Source organism: Cavia porcellus, unplaced genomic scaffold (assembly GCF_034190915.1).
Source record: "Cavia porcellus strain 051 isolate PalLab524CR breed Dunkin Hartley unplaced genomic scaffold, mCavPor4.1 scaffold_7, whole genome shotgun sequence".
Taxonomy (NCBI): Eukaryota; Metazoa; Chordata; class Mammalia; order Rodentia; family Caviidae; genus Cavia; species Cavia porcellus.
The window spans coordinates 94,729,451-94,749,676 of record NW_026947490.1 but is presented as its reverse complement, the minus strand read 5'-3'; the positions used below and the strand labels follow the sequence as shown (position 1 = coordinate 94,749,676).

Here is a 20,226-nt window from a genome sequence, read left to right as displayed (position 1 = left end):
GCAAGCCGTGCTGGACTCCTGACATTTTTGCTTTTCTCCTTTGCTGGCTTTGCCCACCCATTTTAACTCATATTATTAATTCCTTCTGACTATAAACATCTCTGTTATTTGCAGTAAATGAAAAGGTAATTTCATGCTCTGTATTTATTTGGAGGCCCCAGTTGGAAAACCACAAGATTGTTTTAAAAGATAATTTCCCATTTGTATCCAGAGATCAAGGGTGCTCTACCTAATCATTTCCCGCGGTGCCAGCAATTCCTAACAGCTCTCATATCTCTAGAACTGACAAGGAACGTGGCCACAAATTTCATCTAAATCTCACACAGTGCTAAAAGGAAGCAATACTATTGCCTTCCTTTACAAATGAGGTTAATAAATTGCCCCCAAGCCATACAGTTGTAAGTACCAAAGGCAGGACTGATCTAGGCTGGCTCCAGAACAGGCTCCTAATCTTTTTTTTTTTTTTTTTCTGATGGTCCTTCTCTTTTTTCTTTACGGGGAGTTCACCAACCACAGCTCACTCTTAACTTTACTTAGGCCTCGCCACCAAGAGCATTAGTACTTAACCGCACTGGAATCTGGGGATTTGAAGGCATATGGGGCTGTTTGTTGCCAAGCTGCAGAGCTTTTTAGTTTTTGAGTTCTAATTTTAATGGCTTTGTGATATCACAACCAGGCCTGTCAGCTCCCACTTCTGCTTTGGTCCAGGGACCAGCAGCTGCACCCTTCTAAACTGTTACAACCCAGGAAACATAAAATCAGGCCTTTCCAAGTGTCACTAAAGACTGCAAGGTTACAAATTTCTTCGTTCCTCGGAGGGCTCTGGTAAGGCAAGGTCCCTGGAGAAGTGACTGTGATGTGAGAGGTGTTAATGTACACCCTTCGTAAATACAGACTTCCTGGTGATCAGTAAACTGTTCAGTTATTTAATAAAGTTTGGCTAAAATGCCTAGCTAGGTACTTTACCATGTCATGTTCCCTAGACAGTCCAAGAGAAGGATGACTCTAAAAGAATATTTTTCAAGTGAAAGTGAGGAAAAAATAAATAAATGGTTCTGGGGGCTGATCTCAGGGTCAGCGCCGAGCTACATCCCCAGCCCTTTTTTGTTTTGAGACAGAATCTTGCTAAGTAGCTAAACTACCCAGGACAGCCATGAATTTGTAATCCTCCTGCTTCAGCCTCCAGGGATGCTCATTACACAGGCATCCACCATCGTGCCCGGCTTCTAAACGAAACCTTTGAGCAGCAGAATCCTCTTTACTTTTCTTATTCCCAATTTTGGCCTAAGGTGCTGTTATAGGAACAGCTTTTATTAAGAGATTTTCCAGGACAAATCAGCAACTTCTTACAACTCACTGATTACACCGGGATTTACAACCAGCGACTGCTGCGGAACTGTCCAGACATACACCAGAGTGCGGGGAGGGCGGGTGAGCACACAGGTGGGAGACCAAAGCTGATTTACAGGGCTGGAAGTCAGAACAACAGGCGCTGGTCCAGGGAGATGTGGAGCCTTGAGGGGAGGCGGGAACGAGGGGAGTCCTGAGGGCTGGGATGTTCCACGGCTTGACCTGGGAGTCAGTTCCACCTGCGTATTCTCTCATCTCCTGCATTTAAGATCTGTTATGTTCCTAACACTGAGATTCCATCTCAGCCCACGAAGAATGGCTATTACCAGGAAGTCAACCACTAACAAATGCTGGAGGGGCTGAGAGGAAAAAGACTCTTTTGTACTGTTGGTGGGAGTGCAGCCTGGTGAACCACTGTGGAAATCAGTGTGGAGATTCCTCGAAAAACTAGAACTAAAGGTTCCATTTAACTGGGCTACTCCCCTCCTGGGCTCTTCCCAAAAGAATTAAAAACATCATACCACAGTTATATACGTATCCTGTGTTTACAGCAGTAGTTTGAAAACCACTCAAATGCCCATCAACTGAGTAACGGAGATAGAAGATGTAGCTTTTTATCCACAATGAAGTACTACTCTGTCATAAAGGATAAATCTGAGATGTTCCTAGGTAAATGGATGCACCTTGAGATGACACTCTTAAGTAAAATAAATCGGACACACATATGTATATACTACATTGTTTCTCTGAGAAATTGAAACCGTAAATAAGGACCAAAATGTATAATACATATTGTAAAACAGGAAGAAAATATTCACATGGGGAGGGGAGGAGAAAGTCAGTAAGTGAGAAAAGGAGAAAAAACGGAAACAAAGCTTCTGTATGTAAGGGAGGGAGGAGGAGTTGAAGGGAGGGCAGAGGGACGGGAAAAATCGTTACATCATGCACAGGCACAAACTGTCCATGATGAAGGTGATCATTACATACATCTAAAATGTACCAATAAGATTTGATTGAGGACAAAAATATTTTTGTGTTCCCTTTTGCACAAATGTTGTACACTTCCAAATAAATTAACTGATGAAAAAGAGGTTTGCTTTTAAATACCACTGCAATCCCCTAAGCCACAAGAAAACAGAGACTCGAAGGGGAGACTTCATCTTCCTTATGTTTAAGGCATGACAGCTAAGAATGTATTACACATATTTTGGTGCTCAAAACGGTGGCCAGCAAACTACATGTGGATTTTTTGCCCTAAATAATGGCACAAAATTCTATTATTAGGTTAACAAGTCCAAGCCCTCAAAGTCTGACTCCTTCACAAATAAATGAGCTTAATTTTCATAAATCAAATATATGACTCATAAACAAGTTATTCAGAGATTCTGAAATGATGCTTACTGAAATAACCTTTTCATTAGGTGTCTCCTTTTATAGTTTGAGTTTTAATGGGATTCATTCATCTGATACTAAAATTTCACTTTCCTTGAAGCATGTGTGTTAGTCATGTAAAATTTATAGAAGGCAGGCAATGTGGGCAGAGGGGAAATCCTTCAGAAACTGAACTCATAAACGGATACATTTGAAAAGTGCTTTAGACATGTGATACATTTGGGAGTACTGCCTTTAGCAAGTCAGTGCTGGGGGCCTGTTGAGTAACTCAGACAGCCATTTATGAATGCTGGATGCACTCTGGGGTTTGAAAACTCATACACAAAGCATGACTCATTGTTTGCTAAATTCTCTTCCAAAAGATACAGCATTCATGATGTTATCAAGAGATGGGGAAATTATCTTAAGAAAATGTTAATTTCAGTGACTAAAGGTACTCTCCTTTTCCTGTGTACTTAGGTGATGAGCTTTTGCCAATATACATCGTAAAGAGCAATTGACTGTAAAATATGACTATGATTCTTACACTACACAAATATAAAACATGAGCTTATTTTCTTAACAAACCAATGTATACAATGTATTGACAACAAATGTAAAAGTTGCTGAAGTAGTAACAATGGCCACTTATATATACAGTATTGCATTGGCTCACTAAGGCTTCAAACAATTTGGTTTGCAAACAAAAGTGTTGGGCAAAACTCTGCTTCCATTCACAAACTGTATGGCTGACAATCTTCCCTGCACAAACACAAATGCAGCCACATCTTCCTCCAAATAGTAAAACAAGTTGAATTTGTAAACCAAGGTCCCCCTGTTTTTAAAATATTGGTGTAACTATTCCTTTAGAAATGATCTCTGACTCAAGTAAGAAAAATCAGTCTTGTCCACTTTTTCTTAAATAAGTAATTACAACTCTCGAATAGAAAGCAAATCTAAAATTATTTCTAGCTGGATCCTTAAGACGAAGTGGTAGGCCTGTGGGAGGTGTGTTTCATTATCAGGCTCCATAACTTACATATATGTGGCCTTCTGTATATATCCACCAGTACATAATAAAAATGATCCATGTTTGGGCAGTAAAAAAAACTGTCCCTTGGCTAGGCATAGTGGCACATGCCTGTAACCCCAGCACTTGGGAGGCTGAGGCAGGAGGATTGCCATGAGTTTGAAGTCAACATGGACTCCACAGAGTTTTCAAGGCCAGCCTGAATTACAAAGTGAGACCCTGTCTTAAAAATAAATAAATGATAAAACAAACAAAACTGGTCCACTCAGTCATAAAATCTGCATTTGAGTATATATATTTATATGCCTTTACCTCTCGAAGATGGGTGCTGAGATTAGCCATCTATAGTACTTGAAACAAAGGTTTATAAGCAAATCACACACAACAGAATCTGAAAGGGAAGTTCAGCTAGGAATCACTTATTTCCTCAAGAAAGAATGTGACAGAGATTATGCTTGTTTTGTGTCTGTGTAGATGTGCCTAATCCAGGGTGCATGGGCCCTGAGACACACTTTCTAATGGGATCAAGAAAAAAACCCACAGTACAAATGTCATTCCAGCTCAGGGCATTGGTACACAACAACAGCAAAATGGGCCTGTGTAACCACCCAGACTTTCCCTGGAGATCAATAAAAGTAGAAACCCTCTTGAGCTCACCAACCAAGCTCAGGAAGGCCAAACTTTGAACTGACATCCAAGGTGGCTCTCATGATCCTAAGGACAAAATAAAGGAACAGCCAGAAAAAAGACGACTGTCCCTCTCCAAGGCCATCATAAATTGTAAGCTAGGTCAGGTGTATAACTACCACCGAGGAGGCAGAGCTCACCTCCCTGCAAAGGGAGAGACAGTGCTCACACATAGTTCAGGATGTTCCAGCATAGCCAAAGCCTGAGTCAAGAAACCTTCCAGGCATTGAGATTACAATCTATGGTCAACATCCTCGCTCATTCTTTCCTAGGGAAAGTGGTATTTCTCAACAGTAATGCTTTGAGGTAAAAAAGTGTATGGATTCCTTTAATGTGAAAAAATTCAAGGCAGCAAAACTTTCAAGCATTTTCTTTTGCCTAGATATGTTCTTTTCATCCCAGTCTCTCAATATAAAAAAGTGTCTAGGCTCACACATGTCATTTCCCTCAACTACCCTTCAGCCCTGCTTTGGAACCTCACACTGTGCCTGCCTGATATTGATACCTTCTGTAGTGAGGACACCTCCATTTCCACCTCCTTTTCCCTCTTAGTTAACGTACAATCAGCAACTCAGACTTGCAGTGTCCAAAACCAACTCTTTAATTTCATTCTCCCATCTACCCTGCTCCTCTAAGTCTTCTCCATCAAAAAGCAGTACATGCTTTTGATCCAAATTCTGGGTATTTCCTAGCCCCACATACTCCACCCACGACCTCTGAGCAAACGGCATCAGTTCTACCTTCAAAACACACCCAAACCTGACCACTTCCTACCACCGTTATCACAGTCAGTTAGCAGCTCTTGCTTATGTGACTGAAACCCTCTTAACTGATTTTTGCTTCCACTCCTCACAGTGTGCTCCCACACAGCAGCCGCTGGTCCTTCTAAACACAAACCAGATCAAGGTTCTAAATGACTTCCCATGCCACTTACAGTAAGGACCTAGAGGCCCTAACTCAAACAGCACTGACCACCCCCAAACAAAACAGCATTGTTTGCCCTTCTCTGCAATCTATGTTTCTTGTGGCCTTTACCTCCTAATACACGACATATGCATCTGTGTTTCTCTCTTCCTTCCAGACAGTTAGTTCCATGAGAGCAGGGCATCATGTTATATGTTTGCCTACTGCATTACCAGTGTCTGGAAAAGCACACTGTAGGTGATTTCCTGCTAGATTTACAAAGATGTAGCCATCTCACAGACACTGTATTCAGTTTACCTTTGTTAAGAGTCCCCAGTTATTTGATGTCTTTAGAGAGTCTATGGAAAGAAAAAAAATACTTTCCTGATTCTTCTTTCCAAATTTACCATCTTTAGAGCTGGGGATACAGCTCAGTAGCACAGTACCTGCCTGGCAAGCACGAGACCCTAAGCTTGGTTTCTGATACCTAAGTAAATAAATAAATGTATCATCTTTAGAAATTTCATAGCTTTTAAAGATCTACAGGTACAGGGTACCAAATGATGTAGTCAAAGTATATACTGTCCTTGAAAATACACATCAGAAGGAAATATTCACGTTAAAATTATTCTCTGCATCCCAAGTCCTGCCCTAGTAAATGTGCCTCTGCATGATTTTTCTTTTTTTTTCCTTTGCACGTTGACAGACCATCACTATAGTCTTTCCTGCTATTACTCACCTTGGGAGAGGACTGTACTATGGTTAAGATGTCCCTACCAAAACTCATGTGAAGATTGAACGCTCACTACTAACAAGTGAGAGGTGCAAACAGGTGGGAACATGAAGAGGCGATAGGTCATGAGCGCTGTTTTCAGGAAGGAAATAATCCACTCACAGATTGACACTTATCTCCGCAGTGGATCTGTCGCAGAGGCCAGTTGGACGCTGTCTCTGGTAGACGCCCTTCTCACTGCCTGACAGCCTGTAAAGGGTCCCCCCGCAGCAAGAAAGCCTCTGCTACCGAGGGGCTCTGACCCTGCACCTTCCAGCCTCACAAATCTTTATTCTTTGTAAATTATCAGCCTATGGTATTCCATTACATCAACAGAAAATGAACTAAGATTGGGAAGCTGCTTTTGGAAAGAGGGAGCTGGTATAGGGAAGGGCACGTAGGGCTTCTAGGATGCTCGTAGGGTTAGAGTTAACATTCTAGTTTTCACTTAAGGGGTATCTAATCAGTTACTCACCTTATTACTTGCATTATACATTTATTTTCCACGCACTTTTCTCTAGGTGTGTTGTACTTCAAAATTTTTAGAGCAAGTAAGTAAAACAATAGTCATAAATAAAGGAGATATCCAACTCACACTTCACGCTCTCTACAAAACCTAGATAAGTTTCTGTTTTGGGAGGGGGCGGGAGTACCAGAAATCAAACTCAGGACCTCACACTTGCCAGGCAGGTGCTGCAACACAGCCCTAGATACACTGTCTTATCACCTACTCCAACACTGTGATGAGAAATCCTGCCTGACAGGAGAGCCCGCTTCCATTTCAACTATTTTGACCATTAGAAAGCCCTTCCTTGGGCTAAGGTGAAATCCACTGCTTTAATTTCCTATCTTGTTTTGTTTTACATTCTGTTGTACTTTGTTTGAGGCAGGGTCTCACTATGTTTCTTAGACTGACCTTAAACACTAGGCTCAAGCAATCCTCCTGCCTCAGCCTCCTGAATAACTAAGGCCCATGTCACCATGCCCAGCTCAGCATTAATTTCTATTGGTTTTCCTGGTATGTCCTATGAAATATCAGAGAACAAGGATAATTTCTCCTCAGGATATAAACTTTCAGCTCTTTAAGGACATCTGCTACTGCAATCTCAAGTTTCAGCAACCATCCTTTCTACTGCACTGCCAAAAAGATTTTAGTTCCTGATTTCTTTGGAACTAAAATTGAATTGTGTGACCTCTAATCTACCCAGTTCCTACGTTTTGTACAAGCAAATTATTTTTCCAACATAAGAACAATAAAAATCAAGATTCTAATCAGGAGAATGAGAAAGACATGACTAAGCACTGCTCCATCATTTACTGCAGAAACTCTATGATCACTGCACAGGACTGACTACAAACTTCATCTCATCACTGAAAACTTCTGAGCATTCTGCGAATATGTAAATATTTGTAAGTGACACACTACTACAGAACGAATACATTGTGCGTATTAGAAAACGTATACAAAAATAAATGATGAGAGGAGGAGATCCACCTAACTATGAAGCCTCTCTGGGGGTCTCCCTGCATCTCAGCGGGCCTCTCGCACAGGCCTGCGCTGTGCACCCCAGTCTTTCTTTCACACTACAGTCTGCACTTTTCATTCCAATTTCTCTCTTTTCTGAGATAGACTCATTTCCTTCCAAATATTGTTGTAGTTTCCTGTGATTTGTGAAACTGATATCCTAGGAACCGCATTGTGTAAACATGTTAAAGGAATTACCATGTGTGTTGGCCTCCATCCACCTGAAATCAGGGCACATGGTTTCAGTTACCATGAAGGCATAATCCAGTGCTCAGCCTTGAATGAGTCAGGTTCCTCCGTGATAAGTAAAACAGCCCTACATTAAAAATGCACTCTGTCCTCCTCTAATAAATCAGTACTATTTATAGGAAAGGTGAATCATAGCAATGAGTACAGAAGAATCAGACTTTTATGCACCCTGTAACATATTTTAGTCAGTAACCACAGCATGTTAATCAGAAGCAGTATTTCTAAGTCTTTCTCTTTCGCTGTCCTCACAAAAATATTTCATTAAAATTCTATTGGAAAGCAAACACTTACACTCCCCAGTGCACTCTAATGGAACAGGTCTTCTGCATGACACCAAATCCCTGCATTTCTTCAGTATCATCAAAGTAGGAATTTTGGAGTCCTAACCCTTCTGGCTCTGTAAATAAGTCAATTTGACTAATTCTGTAATCCTGAAAAAAAATACACATATATTATACATCTATAATAATAGTGTCAGCAAGTATTTAAAGTTCATTATCCTTTGTTCTTACAAATGATTAAAATAAGCCTCAAATATGCACATTTCGCAAGTCATCTGCCATTTCATCGTTTTCGTATTTGCATTTATGATTAATTTGGGGCAGATACATCGTTTTCGTCATACACCTCAGGGTTACATTCCAGCAAAGATCATCAGAACTGTGGTTCTTAGCACTCTGGACATCTTCTCCCCCCTACCCTGACTCTCCCTGATCACAGAGTGCGGCTCCTGTGCTCATCCAAGCACAGAGAAGCTATGGAATGGCCGTGCCGGAGTCTTCCTCAACCACTTCAAGGTCTCACCAGCAAAGGTTAAAGACCTCAAAAATGAAGGAAGAGGACATTTCATGACGATGGGATTCAGATACTTTTAAACACTGTTTTCTACTAATATTATCTGGACAATGAATAAAAATATAAGGAAAATATTCCATTAATGAAGACAGTTTGAAAAAAGGTTCCACAGATCTCATTTGTATCATATCATGTACTTAAAGCTATTAAAAGACTAATTTATTTAGAAGGCCAACTATCATTTAAGTCACGCAGAAATGTGGACTATGAAACAGCTAATGTTTTCCTGTTAAACATTGTTATTCTTACTCATTCTCATTCAGAACCTTCCATTTTTCCCTTTTATACTTCACGATGTTCATTTTTATTACATAAACTTGGGATTTTAATTTTCCCCTGGGTAGACAGTTTTACACATTTCATGAGCAAGGAAAGATGTTGACATTGTCTTTCCCATCAATAAATAAGAACCTAAGCAATCTTAATCCATAAGGTGGCACGAAATATTCAAATAATATTTTTTAAATCCAACTAGAACCTCAGAATCCAATGTCAACTGAATTATTTCTGGATTATCTTTCCAAAATAGAACATCTGTAAACTATTCAAGATCATGAGAAATCATACAGCAACCAAAAACTAAAGGAAAAAAATCTGTCCACAAAGAACTCATCACAGGGTGGGGGACGCAATAGCTCAGTGGGGGAGCACTTGCCTGGCATGCATGAGGCCTCGGGTTCAATTTCTAGTACTAAAGAACAAAACAGAACAAAACAAATACCTTACTGTAATCAGGTTACTAAGTAAAGTACACCTGTAAGATGGGAAGGGGGCTAGAAGTAAAAGATTTACCTTGGTTGATTTATCTAACCAATTAGAAAAAATAGCTAACCAATCAGAATATCTAACTAATTAGAATGTCTTTTCTAATTCATTTAAGGTATGTAAATAAGTACTTGTTATATAACATATATCCATAAAGTATTAAATATTTTTCCATTTATTTCATAAAACATAAAAACCTGAGAATCATTAGCAAAGAATCATTTCTGACAGCCAATAAATGTTTGCTGAATGAACAAGAAATTCAGATTTATCATCACCTACCTGGATCACATGTCTCATTGAACCAATCACTACAGGCTTGTCAGATTCTATTTCCTCATTTCTTTCCAAAGTATCTTCTGCACTCCAGAGGCCAGAGAGTTCTAATTCGCCTTCTTCTAAGGGGATGGAGTGCCCTTCAAAGTTTGGTTTCTCATATAAAATCCAGCTAATAATAAAACAGCAAAAGCATTAGTCCATTTTGGTGAGAAAGATTCTGATTAGTCAAATATTCTGGTTAATAAACATACTATATTTTAGTAACCAATTCTCTGGCAACTAAAATAGCAAAAATTCTCCCTAACACAATGTTGGATATGAATTAACCCTCTGATAATTCAAGAAGTGTATCAGGATCTTAGAGAGTCTTTAGGTTAATGCTGGAGATGTTACAGAGTAACCAGTGCTCTATGGACTTGCTGGTCAGTAGAGACTTGCAGATGATGATATGCCAAGTAAACGGATGTTTATATAATATACGGGTATGTTCTTCCCTACACGTATAAATATATCACTAAGAGGAATTTTAATTTATTTATTAGAGTCAAATCAATGATATGCTGACACAAAGGATTACATGCATGTTAATGGAAAGCATTTTGAAAATATTCTCCCCAAAAGGACAAATACTAAGGAAATCCTGTCAATATATGATAGTGTTGGTCTTAAGTGCTTATGCTTGCAAGAAAAAAAAAAAAGGCCAACAAAAGCTGCCAAAGAGTAAGGCCCAGAGGATTTAGCTTGGCAGCGTGAGAGCCTCCCTGGAGAGTGTGAAGTCCTAAGTTCGATCCCCCATACCAAAAAAAAGTTACAAAAGAAAAAAAACCACTTCTATTAGAAACTAAATTGTTATGTAAAAATTTTAGTACAATTTTCAGCCTCCTAATTTATGAATGAAAGCACATTTGATTTTACTATTTGTTGAATATTTAAAGTATCTAAAAATCTACTATGAAAGGTGTTATATATTTAATGAAATAGAGATGACAACTCACTAAATTTTAAAACTATTAACATCTAGAGCCCCACTTTCTTTACTTCAAATGAGTGTATATAGAGGCACCAACGGTAAGTATTTATGCATACTAGTGGGGTTTTTAAATTTGCTTTTCTCTGTTCAGCTTCCTGTGCATTTCCAAGAGGCAATTAAACTAGCAAACCAATTTTAAAAATTGTCAGAGTGTTTATATTTTCATCAGCTTTTTTACTTAAAACATTCATTTGTCAAAATGTTGCAAAGTAAATTTTAGGTTCTTCTCTGAACTGTCATCAAAATGTTAGCAAAATGTCTTTATTAATAAAGTTACATCTGGCATATCAACATGACTACAATGCGTTTTTTAGAATATATAGTGCAATTCTTACCAAACATTTAAAACTCATCAGCCAAAAGTATATATACAGCCTCTAATTAATCCAAAGCAGTATTACACGGGAAAAAGAAGTTAAGTTTACTGCATTTTTCTGGCTCTCCTACCATGAATATGTATCACTATAAAAGAAACATGATTAAATATAAATGGAAACATGATAAAAATCCCACTGATGCCAGCCGTGGTAACACAGGTTTGCATCCCAGCACTCTGGCAGGGTAAGGCAGTAGAATCACAAGTTTCAATCAGCCAAGACAATTTAACCAACTTAGAGAGTTGTCTCTCAAAATTAAAAAATGGGCTGCCATCTAGCTCAATATAAAGGCCCTAATACCACAAATAAAAATTTTTAAAAGTTTGAAAAAATTTCTTTAAAGAACACACAAATATAAATTCTTCACCACTAATAGTGTTTTCTCCTTTTTACACTGATAGAGGAATAACTATACATAAAGAAGACCAAAAGGTAATTAAGGAAAAACACACACCGTAACTCAGGAACCACTGTAAATCAGGAATTCTTACCATCCTCTAACGACTTTTATGAGGACCACTGGAGAGAGCTTCCAAGAACTGCAATCCTGAATGTCACTGAAAACTTCAATGTACTTGTCAGAAACATCTGGTTCACTGAAAATCACCACCTATGAGAAAATGAAAGTAGCAGGCTTTGCCATACTCCAACAGACTAACATAAAATCTAGACTAGAAACAGAAAACAATCTTACCTTTCCAGGTCTGGGATTGAGTTTATGTTGGACATTTCCTCTAAGCGTCTATAATCAAATGAATAAAAGTATAACAATTAATTACAACTTTACGTAACAGTCCTCTTCACCTTTGATCATCTAAATCAGATCAAATTTTTACGCCACGATTTCTCATGTTTGAAACACGTCCACCCTGCTTTATGCCAAAATTGTATTAACACTGCCTGTAAACTCATGCTATTAAATTGAGTGATTTTTCCCTTCTGACAAGTTTGCCATTTCAGTTTCTCCTCATTTAAATGTATAGGTTATTTTTACCAGTGCTAGAAAAGTCAGGACCCAAAAGTCAGATGTAGGTTTTATATAAATTCATAGACTAAGAACCAAAAGATTGTAATTCAGTCTTAATGTGATAATCCTAATGTAATCTAAAATACATGAGAAATTACGAAATAGTAATCACATCTACAAAGAGCTGAGTCAATTTCATGTGTTCATATACACATCTTATCTACATCTGTAAATATTATGTTTTCATAGTAACATTTACCATCAGGTAAACAACTACTAGTCTAAGTGTACTACATATGTCACAAAGCACATTGCACATAGTATATTTGGTGTCTCCTTTCTGCTGGACAAAATACCTTTTTATGTGGCTTCAAAACTAGTCATTTTTCAAGACCATCTGACAAGACCAGTAAAACCAGAAATGCGTAAGATAATAAAAATAGTAATTATACACATAAAAATATTGCAAAACATGGACTACTTTCAATGCTAACCAGAATGCCTCTTCTAAGGCCTGCTTTGATGTGAGCCCTCTTGCATCATACCAGAGTGAAATATGCCCACAAGGCCAGGGGAAGGCCCTACTGAGCACTATTAGCAATCAAAATGGCATACACTTACTCATATATATGTATATGTATGTATGTACGTGTATATGTATATATGTGTATATATATATTAAGAGTACATAAACTGAAGGAAAAGCTTAAATTTTTAAATGAAATTCAGGTAAAGCATTAAAATAGAATTATCACACAGTCAACAAAGGCTAGGTCCTAAAAAAAGATATGTTTAAAAAAAAACAGGGCACAGATTTAGCTCAGCGGCATAAGCGCCTGCCTGGCAAGCGCGAGATCATACATTTAATCCTCAGTACCAAAAAAACCCCCAAAAACAAAAAAACAAAAACCTATAGAACGACCTGGAAAGAAAAGCATTGTATTTCTCCTTTTTTATGCCAGCTGACTTGGTTTTCACAGGGAAACTGTATATTCTGTATATTCTCCGCTCATCAGACTTGTCAGATTAATTAAAAAGAACAAAGCCACAACAAAGGGGAAGTGAACCAGCAGAAATGTTCTGTTTGAGGTAAAGTTAAGCGAATCTTTTGACTCCTAAATGTTATAGGCAGGCGTAGCTTTCAATGTGCGATGGCCCAGATGTCCTCGGGGGTTCCCAGTACCCTACCAGAGTGTCCATGAGGCCAAAGCTGCACTCATAATAAGGAGAGGTTACCTGCCCTTCCATCTCTTCCCCTCCTAAGTACACAGAAGAGTCAAGGCTCCCTGATTCGAGATGGTATCACTTTCTGAAGGTCACTGTTTTCTAGTGCTTTAAACGCTACTCAGTGTTCAGTTCTAACACAGCAAATTCTGACAGGCAGAACCTACACGCAAAAAAAAGCTCTCTGAGGTTCCCAGTAATTTTTAAATGTAAATGGGTTGTGAAACCAAAAAGGGTAAAACATAGTTTGCATAATCACATGAAAAAAGGAATCTGTACAGCAGTTAGAAACCCTCCTATCTATTTTGCAAGAGCTTCCTGAATCCCATTCTATGACAGGACTGCAGCAAAGACCAACACAACACACTGAAACATGCTGCAGGACCCTGTCCTGATGAAGATGGACACAGGGCTTCTCGGCTGGTCCTAACCCCACGCTTGCCTACTAGCTGGCCTGCAGGGCGGGCCGCCAGAATTCAATCTCCGCTCATGCTTCCAGGCAAAGAAAGCTGAGCGGCAACCCTGATCCGCTTTCTTCCTCCACTCACTGTCCTTCTTCAGGCTGAGCCTCAAGCTTGGGAGCAGAATGGCACAAATTCGATGAACAACTAAGTGGGGAAAACAACTTTTTGGCTGGTGTGTTGCTGAGTGATAGAGTGCATTTAATGTACACAAGCCCTGAGTTCAATCACCAGGGTCAGACTATGAAACAAACAAACCACAACACCGAACAAGAGGGAAAACTCGCAATCAAACACAAGATGATAGAGAAATTGCTGTCTCCAAGCAACAGTGCGTGGAGTTGTGATCCTCACTACAATATTAAAAGAAAGCTCTAATGTGAACCAGAAGGTTTTATGCCTCAAACTTTGCAGGGAAAAACATCTCACTGATGAAAACTCATTCCTAGTAAACATAAAATTCTTAGATGCATAGTATGAACATATTCCTACGAGTAATGAATGAAATCTCATAGTATGAGAGAAGAAAACAAAAATGTTTCTTTGCTGGGAGGGGCTGTTCCAAATACAGGAAGCATCTTCACAAATCTTCAAAATTCTACGTCCTGAGCACTTTTACACAGAATACATAAGAGCAGTGTAGTATCTGTCTCCAAACTCTTATCTGTATTTTTCCTATAAATACATTCACAAATACTTTAAAATACATAGCTCATTATCCTCATGACTGTGAATATTTTCAGAAGTCTTAAAAGTTTTTTTACTTGACCCTTTATAAGACAGGTCTTTAAGTCTGTGGTGAATGCAAAAATATCACACATAGCCGAAACATTTCTAAAGAAATGCATGAAATGATCACCATCCCTCTCCCCCCGCCTTATAAATATCCCAAATAACACCATATTGGTACTTACCTTTGTGTCCGATAATGACATTGCAGAGAAAGAAATGCCTGGATCATACAGACTTGATTTGAAAAGACTCGTGAAATCAGTCTCACTGTTTCCAAGATTTGGCAAATTTGATTTAAGAACACTTTCAATATGATTAGTCTTTTCCATATCATCACTGTTCTTCAGTTTGGAAATTTTAGTTTCTGGCAAATGCAGGTTACTTTGTGAATTCAGATCTTCTTTGGTTTCTTCTTTTTGTAGGCACTTTTCCACGTGACTTGGACTTTTCAAACCTGAATGAGATGTGGTTGATGAGTTGAAGTTGAAGACCTTTAAGGAGTTATGGGGCAGAAGATTTGGCTGTTCTTTGTCAGAGCCACTGGGCCGGGCACCCTCAGTTGTGGGCTGTCCCACTGCAGTCAGAGACGGGGAACTATTCTGAGAAGTGCTGAAAGACGTGGTCATGGTTTTGACTGATGTCACAGAGGGGGAAAAGATTTTGTCTTGAGGTAAAGAAGATAATATGCTTGAGAAAAGTGCGCTTTTTTCTAGCCTTGATCTTTTAACTCCACCATTGGGGATGTCCCTGTTCTCTTTGTCATTTATCTCTGGAGTCACCTGAGATTCACCTTTCCCATTAGTGTTGGCATGCAAGGATTTAAAGAGGAGACTGTGTTCAGTGGATGCACGTTTGGGTCTCATTTTAGACTTGGAGTCTAGGCTGTGCATCAGATGTAAACCTGGTGACATTTCTAGCTGACTTTCCTTCTTTCCCAAACCAACAGTGAACACACTGGGATCAAACACCTTTTCTAAATTGTCTTCGTGAATAGGAGGCATAGCAAAATGAGGAGCACAAGAGTTTGCCGTTCTGGCTCTTTTCTTCTTCTGAGGCACACAAACTGCACTGTCCATCTTTTTTATAATTTCAGTGAATTTTTCCATATCAGAGGAAGAATCAAATACACTGTCGTCACTACCAGCAGAGACATTCAAAAGACTAGCAGGGGTATCCTGGCCATTCATAACACTTCCATCTGGTCTTTGAGGAGTTTCTGAATAAATTCTGCTGCTTGGAGAGTTAATGGGGGTAGATTCAGCCATGGTGGGTGTTTGGCTGCCCTCGCTTTGGGCCTGGATAGGCAGAGCTTTTTCAGATTCAGCTGGCATAATATGTGAGTCAGACTTTGCTATTTCTTCTTCTTTAGAACGAGTGTGTTTGGGCAACGTGCTTGTACTGCCTGGTACTTCCTCTTGCGGGGGTGTACAACTTGCAACAGAAACCACCTCAAGTTCATTATTGTGACAACTTGGCAACTGCACTTCTCTAACTTCGGAACTTTCTGAGATGATCTGGGAGCTCACATCTTGGGTGCTCTCCACCGGAAGTACGAAAGATCTGACCTGGACAAGGACCTTGGATGGACACTCATTTCCTACAGCTTCGGAGCTGCTCTCTTGGGGCGGAGGAGGGTTTGCTTCTCCCCCACTTCCAACTTTGGAGAGTGGCATTTTCTTACCATGATGAGATACAGGCAAAATACATCCATTATGCTTTCCTGACACCTTTAGATCAGGGCTTATAGGAGCTTGAGCACACGTGTCTTTGGGAACATCTACAGGAATGGGAGTGGGCAGTGATGGAGAAGGCTCCTTAGATGACTCAATTAGGGGCTGTGGTTTTGGGGGTAAATCTTTGGTATCACCATCAGAGGAGACAGCTTGTGCTGTATCGATCGGATTTTCAACTACAAGTCTTTTGCTGTCAGAAGCCTCAGAGTCATCTTTTAAGAGTTTCTGGTCCTGGTTAGGAATCGCCGCAGTCGCTGCTGGTTCTGAGGGGCAGCCAGCATTTGTTTGCACATCTTTTGTATCATCGCAGGTAGGCTGAGGGCCGGAAGCTTGACTCTCCATGGGCTCTCCTCTCCTCTGGCCGGGTGCTAGGAGAATCTCTTCTTCAGGCAGAGGAACTTCAGAGCCTGCAGCTGGTCCCTTCACCAGGACACCATTCTGGTGACTGTTTGGCACTACTTTCTTTTCTGGTTGCTCCATTTCCTTAGTTTTTTTGGCTAAATTCAGCTTTGCCCTCCCGACAAATGTCTTATTAGAGGTAGGAATATTCCTTGTGCCTCGAATGTCAGTGTGTCTTGGGCTACTACTAGTTACCCGTTTGTTTTCAAACAAGGAGATTTTGGTGGCAGTGTTTCCCTTATGAACCGGCTGGCTAAATGGATTATGCTCATTTCCAAAACTGTCAGGATTCTTAGGGGTTTTAAGACTTAGTTCCACATGCTTGGGTTTGGCAGGTCTGCAAGAAGAAAGCAGGATAGTTACTAACTTAGTTTTAAAAAGTGAACACACAAATGTATTAGAGCACTATAAAAAACCAACATCTTCCTTGCATCTGAAACATTTTAAGCCATCTTAAATACATTATCAAATATTGTAATAGATGTTTTGTTTGCATATGAGAATTAAGTTTTATAACTAAGAAACTGAGGGTGAGGGGCTAACGAATTTATGGAGCACTAACATATATGCGAAGTGCTACAGGTTGACGATACTGTAGGATCTGAAGAACATTAGAATAAATTTAAATATTTAATACTTTCATACTTTCAATATGTAAGTGATTTCCCCAAACATCAATTATGTGTTTTTATTTTACTGTAACATTTAAAAAGTTTATTTTTTGTTTTTGTTTTTTGGGGGACATGGTCTCACGGTAGTTCACGGTAGTTCAGACTGGCTTTGGATTTGGAGTGACCCTGGTGCCTCAGCTCCCCAGTGCTGGAACTGCACCATGCCTGTTTTGTTTGTTGGTTTGTTTAATTTGAGGCAGGGTCTCACTATGTAGCCAAGGCTGGCCAGGAACTCATGATGATCCTCCTGCCTCAGTCTCTGAGCGCTGGGATTACAGGTGTACACCAGCATGCCTAGCTCCAAAAATTATCTTAAAAGGCTAGATTACTTAAAATACTCATGTATTACTGACTTCTTTGATTACTTTGTTCCTGTCAAGCTTTCCACAGAATACTTTCCTGATCATATGTGCATTTACTGTAAGAAATGTTTTTCCTTGTTAATAGTGAGACAGAGTATTGCTAAATTACTCAGGCCTCAAACTTGGGATCCTCTTACCTCTGCTTGTAGAATAGGTGAGATTACAGGTATACACCACCATGCCAAACAGAAAAAAATGTTTTTAAATTACTTATAATCTTACTTCTTAGGGGATATTCCCACTAGTATTTTAGCTCATTTCCAGTCTTTTTATATGCATAAATATTTTAATAGAATTGAGATTTTTCTATTATTAGGGTTTGGTATCTTGCCTTTAAAAAAAAAAGCTTGCTAAATCTTACAATTAAAAATTTTGGGGCCGGGGATATAGCTCAGTGGCATAAGCACCTGAGTGTCAGGCATGAGGTCATGAGTTTGATTCCTGATACCAAAAAAATTGTTTGCAAAGTGTTCGTAATGTTTGTATAGAAGTCCACCATGTGTATATACCACAATTTACTGATACATTCTTCAGCTGTTGGCTTTGTAACCACTTGGATAAAGAAAGGCTCTTCCTTTGCCACACTTCTTGGCTATATAGGAATAATGGCTTTAACTGTACACAGCGCTTTCTTTTGCAACAACAAAATGTGCTTTGCTTGGCACTGGCTGCCCTCGGCCTCGTCTCACACTAATTATCTGTGTGAACGTCGAACGGCTTTACTTCTCTGGACTCTGCTTTCTCTCTCTACAAAAAGTAAATGGTTTAGTTATTTTTATTTCCTTCCAACTTACGTTTAAAGGAATCTGGCTCTGGCTGGGAATAGTAGGGACTGCAGGATGAGACTGCCCACCTCCTTTCTACAAATATCTTATCTGTTTATACCACTTCCACACAAGCTTTCCTAAAAGGGTTCCAAAGCTTTAAAAAAAATTGGTGTAATAGTGTATAAAACAGTGGAGATAAATAAAAACTGCTAGTCACTTAGAGTCACATGCCAATCACTTGAAAAATGCTTTTTTTGCCTACCTAATGTACTAATTTGTACATTCTAAGGGGAGGAAGTTGAGGCATCTGAGTGTGACCACACACTAAGTAACAGGGCAAAGATTCGAAGCAGGTGCTGTGGTCTCAGATGCCGCGTTCCTGGCCTCTCAGGGTCCGCAGAGATTTGCCTGACTGAGGTCCTCTGCTCTATACACCTTCAGGTAAGAGCTCAATGAGTTATCAGAATTTCTATTAGATAAGGCGATCGCTTCAAGGTCACTTGACAATGATATCACAGAGGTGGAGATGAATGCAAAGCTGACAGTCTCCCACACGGACTCTATCTTTAAGGCCAGTACTACTGCGGAGCCTCTGGATCGAACACACAGAGTAACTCCAGGTGAAATTCCTTATCCTTCCACAGAAAAAGAAAGCCGGGCTAGATGTCATCAAGTTCTTCACAAATTAAGATTCGTATTTTCATCTTTTAAGGTTTTATTTAAATATTAAGTTTAACATATGATCATAAATTTTCTGACATTGTTGTCCCCATTATATCCTTAAACTGTCTAGACTCCTTTATCATAGGCCCATATATTAAATTTAAAAGCAAAATTAACTTACAAGCCTTTCCTCAAAGATTAAATTCCAAACCAGTGAGATAATTAGAAATGGAGAGATTATAAATGCTGTATCAATTAATGAAAAATAGTCACATACAATTCGGACATGATGGTACACCCCTATAATCCCAGCACTTGGGAGGCTGAGGCAGGAGGATCGTTGCAAGTTCAAGACCAGCCTGGGCTACAAAGTGAGCTCAAGGCCAACCTGAACTGTATAGTGAGCCTCTGTCTCAAAGAAAAAGACAAAAGAAAGAAAAATAGTCACATACTAGGGAATACACCTTTAACAAACTCTCACCAATCAGCGCAAGGAACAGCACTCAAGTCCCCTCATCAAATATCAAAGAAAATTTTATGATGTAAGTGGAAAATGCTACAGTTAGCCAACAGCTACCTTTCAGATATAGGAAGCACATCTGCAGATTAAAGATGTGCACCAAGATGAGATTACCTTTCACAATTAAACTTGGTGTGCTATTAAGTGCTCCTACCAAGAGTCACTACAATTAACCTAGTTGAGACTGATTAAAAGGAAGGCTCCCATACTTCCTGTTGTAATACCTTCATTATACTAATACAAGAGGAGGAAAAAGAATCTGGAATACAGAGAACCAAAGGTATACAACAGGAAAACTCTCCCTATTTTAAATGTATCATTTTAAGAATTTCAAAATTCAGCACTTAGTAGAGAACATGAAGAAATAGTATTTCTAATAAAGAAACATGCAGCTTTAGTCATTTTTCAGAGAATAAAGAATACCAGTAGTTTTTCTAACTCTTTAGTCTCATTGTTCTAAAAAACATAATCCGTTAACATTTTTACTTGCTACAATCACAGGAAGATTTAAAGGGATCAGAAATAGATCAAAAG

General features: G+C 39.2%; 1 protein-coding gene across 1 annotated transcript in view; it reads right to left on the bottom strand.

The window, feature by feature from the left end:
* The window catches only part of Crybg1 (crystallin beta-gamma domain containing 1), a 197,823-nt gene that overhangs the window by 26,177 nt on the left and 151,420 nt on the right, over positions 1 to 20,226 (bottom strand). Inside the window, exons 4-8 of the mRNA XM_063253951.1 lie at positions 14,760 to 17,046; positions 11,888 to 11,935; positions 11,685 to 11,803; positions 9,790 to 9,955; positions 8,179 to 8,318 (exon numbers count right to left, since the gene is read on the bottom strand). Coding sequence (XP_063110021.1) covers positions 8,179 to 8,318; positions 9,790 to 9,955; positions 11,685 to 11,803; positions 11,888 to 11,935; positions 14,760 to 17,046 — 2,760 coding nt within the window. The remainder of the gene's footprint in view (positions 1 to 8,178; positions 8,319 to 9,789; positions 9,956 to 11,684; positions 11,804 to 11,887; positions 11,936 to 14,759; positions 17,047 to 20,226) is intronic.